Source organism: Diospyros lotus, chromosome 5 (assembly GCF_014633365.1).
Source record: "Diospyros lotus cultivar Yz01 chromosome 5, ASM1463336v1, whole genome shotgun sequence".
Taxonomy (NCBI): domain Eukaryota; kingdom Viridiplantae; phylum Streptophyta; class Magnoliopsida; order Ericales; family Ebenaceae; genus Diospyros; species Diospyros lotus.
The window spans coordinates 2,771,347-2,784,077 of NC_068342.1; the positions used below are offsets into that span (position 1 = coordinate 2,771,347).

At 36.9% G+C, this 12,731-nt stretch overlaps 1 protein-coding gene across 1 annotated transcript in view; it reads right to left on the reverse strand.

Moving 5' to 3' along the window:
* Positions 1 to 42: 42 nt before the first annotated feature.
* Positions 43 to 12,731, reverse strand: part of LOC127802370 (uncharacterized) — a 38,417-nt gene continuing 25,728 nt past the window's right edge. Inside the window, exons 2-3 of the mRNA XM_052338133.1 lie at positions 863 to 1,627; positions 43 to 749 (exon numbers count right to left, since the gene is read on the reverse strand). Of these exons, the coding sequence (XP_052194093.1) occupies positions 153 to 749; positions 863 to 1,222 (957 nt within the window). The 5' untranslated portion in view covers positions 1,223 to 1,627 and the 3' untranslated portion in view covers positions 43 to 152. The remainder of the gene's footprint in view (positions 750 to 862; positions 1,628 to 12,731) is intronic.

The following is a 12,731-nucleotide window of genomic DNA, read 5'->3' on the forward strand; positions in this document are numbered from 1 at the left end:
CTTTAACATCCCATCTGAGCTTCAAAATCATAACCAAACATGAACACATAAAAGAAATGTATAGAGATGAAAAGTTTAAAACTACACCATCAACTGATTAATTTCCTACTTAAAATTTCTCTCTTCATATGGCTGCAAAAGGAAATCTCTCTCTACCTTTGTGTGCAAATGTCCAAAAACTTCTTCCTACCTTCTACTATTTCATCAAAGAGATCATCAAGCTGCATGATTACACTCTCAGCCCCACACTTCAATATCCCAAAGCAAGACTTCAAGTTCTCAACCTTTTCGTGGACACGAACATCTGCTCCGTACTCCACAATCCTCTGCAATTCTTCTTTCAGCTCTTCCATGGCTTCTCTGGCTCTTCTGAATTCATAAAGAAGAATACCTCTGTGCCCATTAGTCTGGTTCATCTCAGCTGTTACTCTTTGGTGCAATCTTGCGGTAGAAACCATAAATGCAGAGCCAAACATCACATTTCCTTCATAGCATCCATGGGAGAAGCTTGTTCCAGGCCAGCAGTAGACAAGGCCATTGAACAAAATCATCACTAGCAATGAGCTCACGTTCCTCATTGCATAGAGAACACCTCTAAAGCCATTGAAAGCATTGAGCTTGGACTCAATAGTGTATATATTCTCATCAAGCCTTACTGATAATGGCTCAATTCTTGTCTCCATTATGCTTCTATTCTCCTCCTCCAATCCCACCACTTCCCTTTGGCAACCAGTGATCAACCTAATAACCTGTCAAAAGGACACAGAATAAGTAATGATATAACCTCTTAATCTGTTAGGTGAAATTTAATTTTCTTGAAAAGGCCTTGGTTGGGTTGAGTTGACTGGAATGAGACGTTGACCTGTCGCGAAAATTGTGGTGTTATCACAGGGCGATCATCAATGGAGGAAGCTATGCTGATACCGGCAGAATAGAAACTTTCCATGTTTGATATTCCAGCTTTTAGGACATGGCAGGCTTCCCAGAGCCTTGAGCTCTCATCCATGTACTCATCCAGCCATTTTCCTCCAACAGGCAAGTGAAGCTTTTGCACTAAAATGGCTAATTGGCCATGAAAGGACCTGAGGGACGAGAGAACAAGCTTGAGGAAATGGATTGAGATGAAGTTGGAGGAGGAGAAAGTGCAGTCCAGATCATCAAGGCCTTGTGTGAGGGAGTTGTAGAAGCCATTGACAGGAGAGGAGGAAGAAGAATGATTCATTGTGGGAAAGAAAAGGCGATATGGAGATTGATATAGATATTTAAGTGGAAGGAGAAGAGAGGAAGTTGAGAGTGAGTATGGTGGCTTAGGAGTTCAGGCTTTGAAAAAGGATTTTATTGTTGGCTGCAATCATGGCTGCTTCCTGCAGAGCGGAGAAGATGATTGGGAACCTGCCAATCTCATTCTTTAACTGGCAGAATATATGGAGAAGAAAAGGTGGAGAGAGAGAGAGAGAGAGAGGTGTCTGGGCCATAATTCAAAACTAATAAAAAAGAAGGAACAGAATCAATTACGCAACAGCTTGATGAGTTATTTTTCAGAAATGTGGAAGCTTTTGTTCATTCTGCAGCCTCTCAAAGGAGCTTTTCATACATGTGCATCCTGATTAGGAGAAGAACCTTTAATCTTTAATGCTTCGCAGCTCTTTTGTTGTGATTATGTTGGCTTTTGCGGTTCTATACTTTGACTACTCTGACTCAGATTCTTCTTCTTCTTCTTCTTCTTCTTCCACTTTTATTTGCTTCCTTCTCAAACATACTACCTTTTTGCTTCCTTCAGCTTCTCTTCTCTTTTACCATCCCCCCTCCCATAATCCATCTCCTCCAATCTTAATTTTTTAAGCGATGTGTTTTCTTTATAAACACTGATATCCATGTTGACATTTTGTCTAACAAAGACAAAATGGGTATTTCACTCACTCGCCCTTAGCTTAGTTGATTGATCTGATCTTTTTGTTCAAATATCATTATTCTTTTTTTATTGAAAAATAAAAACCATTATAGCAACTACATAAAAACTAAAAAAAGCCATCAATCTCGCTATATTTCCTTCACAAAAATACAATCTTTCCCTTTTTATTTTGGTGGGGATGGGTATGGGTACGGATTCCATGGGTGTTTTGAGTATAGACATTAAATAAACTTTCCCTTCATCAAGAAGTGGATGCATTGGTTTGTCAAAATGAATTTGCAGTTGGAAGCTAAAGGGCACGTCCATGTGCAGCCCACCCACTTTGGTTGCTTTCAGTGATATGCCCAAAGGCTCAAGGTTATTTTTTTAATTATTATTTAAACAATGGAAAGAAAGATGCATGAGATTGTTAGGGGATATTAGAGAAAAGTGCAGAAAGCTCTGGTAACTTCCAAACAAGACCACCCATAGAAACTTATCAGGATCCTTCATCTTCACCACTCTCAAGTGTTTAATTATAGAAAAAACAGAAGAATAAATGTGCAGGGAAGAAAAATTGAGGAACAGAGAATAAGTTTTCTGTAGAAGATAATTTATTTCATTGAAAAAAACTGATTAAATACAAGTAAAAGGATCACAACTACAGATATTTTCTCCATAGAAATCTCAACAACTAACAATTTTATTTAGCTATTTATATTGTTGGATTTGAAGAACTGACTACCATTGACTGAGTAATAAATTCAAAAATAAACTGAATCAGCTTTTCCATAAAATCTGCTAAGTAAAGTCTCAATGATTTAACACTCCTCTTTGAGACTTTTCTCTGAAACTACCAGATTGCCTCTTAATTCCTCAAACTTGCTCTTTGGGAGTGGCTTTGTAAGGATATCTGCAATTTGCTGCTCTGACTTGCAATGCACCAACTTAACCTCTTGATTCTTTTCTGCTTCTCTGATGGAATGATATTTGACTTTAATATGCTTTGTTCGGCCATGTTGGACAGGGTTATTTGCAATAGCAATGGCAGATTTGTTATCACACATGATGACAGTAGGCTCAACTTGATCTTCACCAAAATCAGTCATTAATTTTCGAAGCCAAATTGCTTGATTTGCTGCAGCAGCAGCAGACACATACTAGCCTCTACAGTTGATTGAGCTACCACATCCTGCTTTTTAGAGTTCCATGAGAAGGGACCTGATCCAAATGAAAAAATATACCCTGAAGTACTTTTAGAATCCTCCATACTTCCAGCCCAATCACTGTCAACATATCCCTGTAACATTCCTTCAACTTTCTTCTCATACCACACACCAAAATCAAAAGTACCCTTAATGTATCTTAACACTCTTCTAGCAACATTAAGGTGAGTTTGACTTGGTGAGTGCATAAACCTTGACAAAAGACTAGCTGGAAACATAAGATCAAGTCGTGTAGCAGTCAAATAGAGAAGGCTTCCGATCATGCTCCTGTGAATAGTAGAATTCACCTTGTCTTCTCCATCATCTAATGTTAGTTTTTCATTCTGGACAAGTGGTGTTGCAACTGATTTTCCTTGATCCAAATTAAACTTTTTGAGAACATCCCAGGCATATTTTCTTTGAGTAAGAAAAATGCCTTTCTTCATCTGATAAACCTCCATTCCTAAGAAGTAATTCATCAACCCCAAATCTGACATTTCAAACTCTTACTGCATTTGTTCTTTAAATTTCTTTAAAAGCTGAGAATTACTTCCTGTTACCAACATATCATCTACATACAAGGACAAAATCAGCTTTTCACCATCTTCAAGACCTTTAACATATAATGTAGCTTCATTTTCGCTCTCCTGAATCCTTGATGGATCAAATGAGAGTCAATTCTAGCATTCCAGGCCCTGGGGGCTTGTTTCAACCCATATAGTGCTTTTCTCAATCTATAAACTTTGTCTTCTTGACCTGAAATTACAAAACCTTGAGGCTGGTGCACATATATCTCCTCCTCAAGAATGCCATTTAGAAAGGCAGACTTGACATCGAAATGAAACACACTCCATTCATGTTTAGCAGCAAAAGCTAGCAGCATTCTAATAGTATCATGTCTTGCCACGGGTGCAAACGTATCACCATAGTCTACTCTAGCCATTTGTGCATAACCCTTGACAATCAATCTAGGCCTTGTGCTTGAAAATGGAGCCATCAGGGTTTACTTTAGTTCTATAAACCCATTTGACACCTATAACATTCTTTCCCTTTGGCTTAGTAGTGAGCTCCCAAGTTTGGTTCTTCTCAATCATTTCAATTTCCTCCTTCATAGCTTTCTGCCATTCTTCATATTCGGAAGCGTCAATGAAATCTGCTGGTTCTGAGCTAGCCATGTTGCACCTTGCATAAATCTCAGACAGAGATTTAGTTTTTAGGTTTGGAGACTCCAGGTCTGAATCATCATTTCCATCTTCACTTTGAGCAGAGAGGTCTTTTGATTTTCGTTTGCTCCTCCTGAGCTTGAATCCTGATCTGAAATTGTGGATTGCTTTTCAACTGATTTTTTCTCCCAATTCCAGAAAGCAGTCTTATCTATTAGAAGATCTCTGCTATCTGTAATCTTCTCAATCTCCATATTGTAAACTCTGTACCCCTTGGAGTTAGCTGCATAACCCAATAAGATACCCAATTCAGCCTTCTCATCCAATTTGCTTCTTTTCACTGCTGGTACATGAAAATAGCACACTGAACCAAAGACTTTCAGGTGCTTAACTGATGGTTTCAACCCAAACCATGCTTCATATGGTGTCATACCCTTCATAGACCTTGTAGTGAGTCTGTTTAAAAGATAAACAGTTGTATTTACGGCTTCAGCCTCGAAATGCTTAGGCAAGCACTTCTCAATAATCATGCATTTGGCCATCTCCATCACCGTCCTGTTTTTCCTTTCTGATACCCCATTATGTTGTGGAGTATAAGCTACTGTCAGCTGATGATTAATATCTGCAACTTCACAAATTCTCGAGAGTTGTACTCCATACCATTATCTGACCTCAAAGTCTTGATGCTACATCCACTTTGATTCTCTACATAAGCTTTGAATTTCTTAGATAGAGATAAAACTTCAGATTTATTAATCATGAAATAAACCCATACCATCCTTGTGAGATCATCAATGAATAACAAAAAATATTTGTTTCCATTTACAGATGGAATGCTCATTGGACCACAAACATCAATATGGACCAATTCAAGTTGTTGGTTGCTCTCCAAGCTTTGTCGATAGGAAAAGTTTTTCTATGCATCTTGCCCTTTTGACAACATCCACAAACATCATCACTCACATAAATAGTAGACATATCCATCACCATATCATTATCTTCCATAAACTTCAAGGATTTCTGATTATAGTGCCCAAACCTTCTATGCCACAGCCAAGTTTCATTAGATTTGGCACTATAAACATGTTGTTTAGCCATACCAAAATCCAAAGGAAAACTATCATCTACCATTCTAACACTTGCAATTTCACACCCGTGGGGATCATGAATAATGCACATACTATCTTTGAAATTCAAAGAATAGCCATTCTTTAACATTTTAGCCACACTCAACAGGTTTTGTTCTAGGCAAAGAACATAAAGAACACCAGAAATGAGCTTCGTACCTTCTTTAGAACCCTTGCCTTCAGACTGTACAAGATCTCCATTTCCTAGCTTTACTTTGACTTTATAGGACTTGTCAAGTGAAGTGAACATGCTTACATCACCTGTCATGTGGCTTGTGCAACCACTATCAACAAGCCAAACATTGGCTCCAAGTGGTTGAGAAGGTTTTCTGACCATAAATAACCGTTCCTCAGGTTGTAATTGATCTTGGGTGTGGTTTGCCTGCTCCGCAGTTTGTTGTTCTGCGTGCCCCACCTTAAATCTGCAAAACTTTTCTGTATGTCCATATCTCTTGCAATTTCTACATTTGTATTGAGGTTTTCCTTGATACCAACAGTCTTTCTCCAAATGGTTTGTTCTTCTACAGGTTCCACAAGGTGGAAACTTTCCCTTTTTACAATACTCTTTCGAGCTTTCTGGAGCTTTGTCTTTGCTCTGTTTGTCACCAGCAAATTTCTTCTGATCTTTCTCTCCATTTTTCTTGTCTTTGTGCTTCATGATAAATCCTCATTCAGTGTTCTCTTCTGACCTCAGAGGTCCTTTGCTCTTGTGCCTGTAGCTTACTAATAAGTTTTGCAATTGACAAAGTTTTCAAATCACAAGACTCTTCAATTGTTGAAATCTTGGATTCAAATTTGTCTGGCAGGCTGATCAACATTTTCTCCACCACCTTTGAATCTTCAAATGTCTCATCATAAAGCCGAATTTGATTCACAAGCTGCATGAGTTTTGAAGAATACTCCTTTACTGTATCCCCATCCTTCATTCTCAGCATTTCAAACTCTTTTTTAAGAGTTAGCATCTTGATTGACTTTACCTTATCGCTGTCTTCAAACTCTTTCTTTAATTTATCCCATGCTTGCTTTGGTAAATCACAAGTCATTATTCTTGTGAATATTGCATCTGACACTGCTGAGTGTATACAGGTAAGTGCCTTAGGTTTTCTGGCCATATCTTCTTCGTGTTTCCTTATCTGCGCCAGTGTTGGATTTTGCGAAAGCGGAGCAGGATCAGCATCATTCACGGTGACGTCCCACAAACTCATGGCTTTTAAGTAGGACTTATCTTAATAGCCCATAATTGATAATTTTCTCCTGTAAGGAGAGGAGGAGCAAGAACAGAAAAATTGCTTGATGACATTCTAAAAAATCTGGGTACTCACAAAACTCATAAGTGTTTTAACTCTCAAGTGTTTAAATTCACACTCAATAGAAAACGACACTCACAGCCCCTTAAGAAGTGGGCTCTGATACCACTTATAGAAAAAACAGAAGAATAAATATGCAGGGAAAAAAATTGAGGAACAAAGAATAAGTTTTCTGTAGAAGATAATTTATTTCATTGAAAAAAGCTGATTAAATACAAGTAAAAGGATCACAACTACAGATATTTTCTCCATAGAAATCTCAACAACTAACAATTTTATTTAGCTACTTATATTGCTGGATTTGAGGAACTGATTACCATTGACTGAGTAATAAATTCAAAAATAAACTAAATCAGCTTTTCCATAAAATCTGCTAAGTAAAGTCTCAATGATTCAACAGGTTCTAGTGTCCAGCCAATTGGCAAGATTGCCATGTAACATTGAAATTTCAGAAGGCATGAGTCTCTTTGGATTTGTAGATCAGAGGCTCAGATACTTAAGTCTTAGCAGCAGGCATCCGCCATTTCTACCATTTCTCACTATTACTATTTGTATTGTGATGGTGATTTTAACTCTACCCTTTCTACCCTGGATTGCCATCTGCAGACATAAGCCATTCATTTTGTTTGATTTAAACAGTGATGGTGATTTTGACTCTAGATTATTTCATAAGAGTGGCAAATGGTTGCAGTGGTCCTTGACTTGCCTAGGTATTCCTTCAGATGGCAATCCAGGCCTGTTTCGATTTGGAGTGTGGCCTTTTCTTTTGGTGGCAGGGTTTCTCTTACTAAACCATGCTTGGGTCTCTATCCTTTGTACTACTTGCCTTTATAAAAAATCCTTTGAGAGGTTGCCTTGAATATGTCAGATGCTTAGATCTGACAATGGGAACTCTCCTCAGAATTGGGGAGAATTGAGAAGGATCAAGAGAGAATGAGAGAGAGCAGAGAAGGGAAGAGGGAAGGATTGAGAGAGAGAGAGAGAGAGAGAGAGGAGTGGGATCGGTTTATTATATACTGATCCATTGCTTGGGACAAGGCGCCAAAGGCAGCCAAATTCAAAAATAGCATAACCATATAACTACCAGGCTTATTGTAGTAAGGCCTACACTGCCTTTACAATATGTAAGTATCCCCCCTGCCTTTATAACCGTAGGCACATGACAGAATATTGAGAGGTTCACAAGAGAATTTCTTTGGTCTCAGAATATTGAGGATCACATTCTGAGATGGACGAGCTGTGTAAACTCACTTTGGCTAGGGGTTTAGTTCTTGGAGGTTCTAAAACATTTCACTTCTGAGGAAATGGTTATGGCATTTTCCTCTGGAACTGAATTCTCTTTGGAACTGAATGATTGGAAGTAAATAAAGCCTCCGTCAGAATGGGCAGGATGTCAAGGCTGGTCTCATTGCCTTCCATCAAAGTTCTTGGAAGTTCATATTGCAAGAGGCTTCTTTGTTTCTTTCCTATATTTAGTATGACAACGTGATGGTTGATATGCCCGCTTTTGGGAAGACTGGAGGTTAGGAGATCATTATGCCAATCTTTTCTTCCTTTGTAATGGCTCTCTTAACTCCACATCGCCCTTGTCTCTGGTTTCTTTGATTACAGGGATGGTTCTGCTTCCTGAATAATGATAGAAAAGATCCAGATATGATTGGTTTACCTGGTACTCTTACTTCTTTCCATCATTTTCGGGGGTTAATCATAGGGTTTGAACCCTTGAAGGCTCCTTTGTGTGTCTGTGGGTAGAGGGATGCCCCATCCCCCACTTGTACTCTTCATTCTTTTTCTTAACAATATTTGCTCTATTCTTATAAAAGAAATTATTGTTGGTGAGTACAACATGTGCTTTCTTGTGTGTGTATGCATCCGCCCATAAGGGGGGCTTTTTTTTCCAGCCTAACTGTTGTAGCTTAAGTAAGAAGACTTCAGTAACAAAAATATCAAGTAGGCTTTTTGTTGATAAGAGGGCAAACCTTAGTAGCAATGGTAAAGTTGCTCCTTTGTGAATAGATGGTTATAGGTTCAAGATATGGTAATAGTCTTACTGAAAAAAGTAAAAAACAGGGCAAGACCTTCTCACAGAAAAGATCCTTCCCAACCCCCATAAAGCAAGAAACCTAAGGCATTGGGGAAACCCTTTCAGGTTCTCTGTTTATGCTACTCAAATTTAGTATCCACATGATATCACCAAATTGGCCCCTTATTCATGAATGGTAGGATAGAAGTTACTCATTGTGGCATGACTCATAAGGTCTTAAATCTATACAGAAAATGATATAACTCGTGGAAAAACAGAGCAAACCATTCCCCTGTTAAAATTAAGAGACTAAAGTATAAGCAAAGAAGTTTTGAATGCTGTACTTGACCAAATGTGTTACCAATAGTTTTGCAGGATAAAGGGAGGGCTACTCTCTATTGCATAATTTACACATGCAAACCAAATTAAAGGTACAAATAACGAAATGAATTTTAATCCACAAGGAACCTCAGCTTTCCAGAGTAGGGGAAACCAAATTATGATTGTTTCCACCATAATATATTAAAACACAATATAGAAGAAGCACAAACATTGTGCCTTGCCTTATTCCTTCCGATAGGAATTCCCATCTAAGAGTTTTTGGTCATTTTTGTGTCTTAACAGTTATATAAAAATAATTCCCTTTCTCTACTTGCCCCTAATTTTATAATATTGAATTGATGTCAAAGTAAAATTGCAGTAGAACATTTAACAATAAGAGAAGCACTTTGAACATTTAACAAGATAGAGCACAAAAAGAAAGGCTGGCGTTTTGAAGATTATGAGAACATGCTAATGAAAATGAACTTACCAGTGGATTCAGTACAATCCTCATGCTTGGCTGAACCATTTTCCACAGAACTCGAAGAAGTGAAGACAACTTTTGACCAGAAGGACTTAAAGGATCAATCACAGCATCAATGTGGATGGTACTACTTTCATTGTTCAAAACAACAGCACTGTGCACAGCCCAAAAGGGAGAGAAATTAATTCAAAAAAATAGAAATTTCTACTCATTCAACAACTCATTAAGCGAATATATTAACAAGTGCAAAAACATGTGATAAAGTCAGTATAAAGGGAGCTCAAGACCATCAGTGACCGTTGGGACATGCTGCAAACAATTACTAACAATACTGAAAAGAATATTCTTTCCAAAATTTCAGTTTTTCTCTATATGCTTCATCTCGAGCCCACTAACAATACTGAATCAATAATGTCATACCAATTCAGCAGCTGCAAAGACATTCACCATAAAAAGAAAACAGAAAAAAATTGAGAAAACAATGCTGTTTTGAGATAAATATCACTCCTATAATACATCTTACATGGTTTTGCACTAAGAGTCTTCTATAGACAAACACAAATATTATTCTTCCACCTCAATTCAGTTAATGGAGCAATACCAAGTGAAGTTGAAGTAATTTGGCATTTTTGTACTTTTTACTAGGACATCAACAATACCAAGGACACTGAGAATACTGAGACATCAACTGTGTAGATATTTAAAGACAAGCACAAACGAAGGACCAATGAGATAATTACCACAGAAGAAACTCTTACATAAAAATACAATGTCCTGATTCTGATAACTTTTCCATTGCATTTCTTTGCCATCCTAGATTTAAATACAATGTTCTGATACCTTGATCAGAATCATTCCCTCTATAGCACTATCTTCACATCTGACATTTCCTCAGGCAATTTTTGCTCCACTTTAGTTACAACTTACAGATATCAAATATTTCAAACACATTTGAGAAACAGCATGGAGAAAACATTAGCAAGTGCAGTCATTCAATAATTATTTTATCACATTTAACGCCTCGAATAATCCCAGTGAGACTAATCTAGTAGGCTACCAAGATTGCTAAAAACTTCTATGTACTGCCCAAGTTTACCATCCATGTTTATATTAATGTCACATTAAATGCCTTTGGCATCCTACCAAAACAAAAAAACAACATATAAAAGCTTAACCCCACTAGGTGGGATCGCCTACATGGACTGTAGCTCGCTAGTTGGCATCCCTACCAAAAAAGGAATAAAAATTGGCATCAACATTTTCATATTAGTGTTTCAAGATTTTGACAACTGACAGCTGAAGCAAGAAAGAACGTAATATAACAAAAAAATTCTTGAAAACTAATGACAGCATATTCAGAATAGAAAAACATTCATACCTATATTTTGCATTCAAAATCTCAAAACGAGCACTTTCAGCACTTCGATCCCGCAGAGCAATTGAAGATGAGACAAACATAATTATATCACTGATAAATTTGCTGCAAGGATAAATCCCCCATCCCAAAACACACACAAAAAAAAAAAAAAAAAGAAAAAAAAATCCTTTAATGAGTCAATAAAATAAGATATATAGAAATGCAAAACAAGGTAAAAGCATCTAACATGACAGCTAAATTTCGTCAAGAAAAGCATAAAGAACCTTAGAAAGCATGTAACACAAGCACTACCCACAATCACTAACACTTCATATTTGGTGAGTTTATAGACATGTGATGTACACATATTTTCATGGATTGGACTTGCAATGGATGTATTGGACATGTTAGGATTTGTAACAGATTTTAGAACATTGTTTGGGGTAAAATAAAAACTGTTCATGGCAAAGTTTTTGGCTAAGGAATAAAAAACACATTGGAGTCGAATTACGTCTTCAAAAAAATATATTTAAATTTTTTGGATGTTGAGTAATGTTTATGTTATCAATATTATGGAGATAATGCTATCTTTACATTGGATAACAGTACTTTTGCCATATTTTTGTATGTTAGTATTATTAAAGATAGAATGGTATCATCACATTAGACTAGGACTTAATACAAAAAAAAAAAAAAAAAAAAACAGAAAAGATCGCGAGAAAACTAAAAAAACAAACAAACAAAAAAAATTTTAATTGTTGGACTTCAGTCTAAGCAGATTTGTTCTATTGTCTATGTCAGATTTGCTTGACACGGGTATGCAAGGGGGGGGGTGTTTGGGGGAGAGAGGGGGTGGGGCCCACTCTCCCTTATCATTTTACTCGCGTTGAGCAAACATTATGTTGTTTGACGTAAACAACATAACATTCTCGTTAATATAAAACTCTAAAACATTGAAATCTTAATTTTGAGATGCAAAGTACAAGTTTTGAAATGAAATTGCCATATGGGTGATTTTTAAACTAACATTATATTCTTACTTAAATTAAAACATTTAATCATTTATTATAGTTATCATCAACTAACAAAACAATGGAGAAAATTCTAGCATATTCATGATTGACAGGCAATAGAGAGCCAAAATTGATCCTTAATTGTAAAAATAGGTTGTTGGCATTGCTTGTCACAATAGGAGAGTTAGGGGCCAATCATAGGGGTGCTAAATTTAATTAACAAAAAATGAGAATCAATACAATGTGATTAAAGAAGTAAATGAGGAAACAATATATATTTTTGAATGGACAGCTTGATCACTTACCACAACCTTCATGAGGACAGACAAAAAATCTCTCTCCAATATGAATAAGAAAATGTCTCTTCAGTTTTGAACTGTCCAAAAATTTAGTTTTAATGTTTGTGTTTATGGAATCTTGAGGTCAAGATGTTACAGAGATTTAATATATAAAATACATCCCATCTTTCTTCAACAATTAGCAATACGGGCCACAAGGCCCACAAACAATTCAAGATGATCGGGGCTCTGCTTTCTGATGGACTGGCCCATTTATAATTAAAATTAAAACTGGCCAGTTTGGATCTTGCCTTAAAGGATTGACCCATCTGGTTGCGGGCCTGGACTTGGGATTGGCATTCAAATTAAGGCCTCTTTTTAGCATTTCATGTGCGATTGTGTGATTTCTTAAGAAGAAAAATAATTATCTTCTTATTGTGTGTAAAATCACCAATACAATAGCCGAACAGTTAGGGGTTGAATACTAGTGATGGCAGCTGGGATCGTTAACCTAAAATATAAGAGAAGTACTGATAGGGGAGTGCCTTAGAAAGGCTTACCG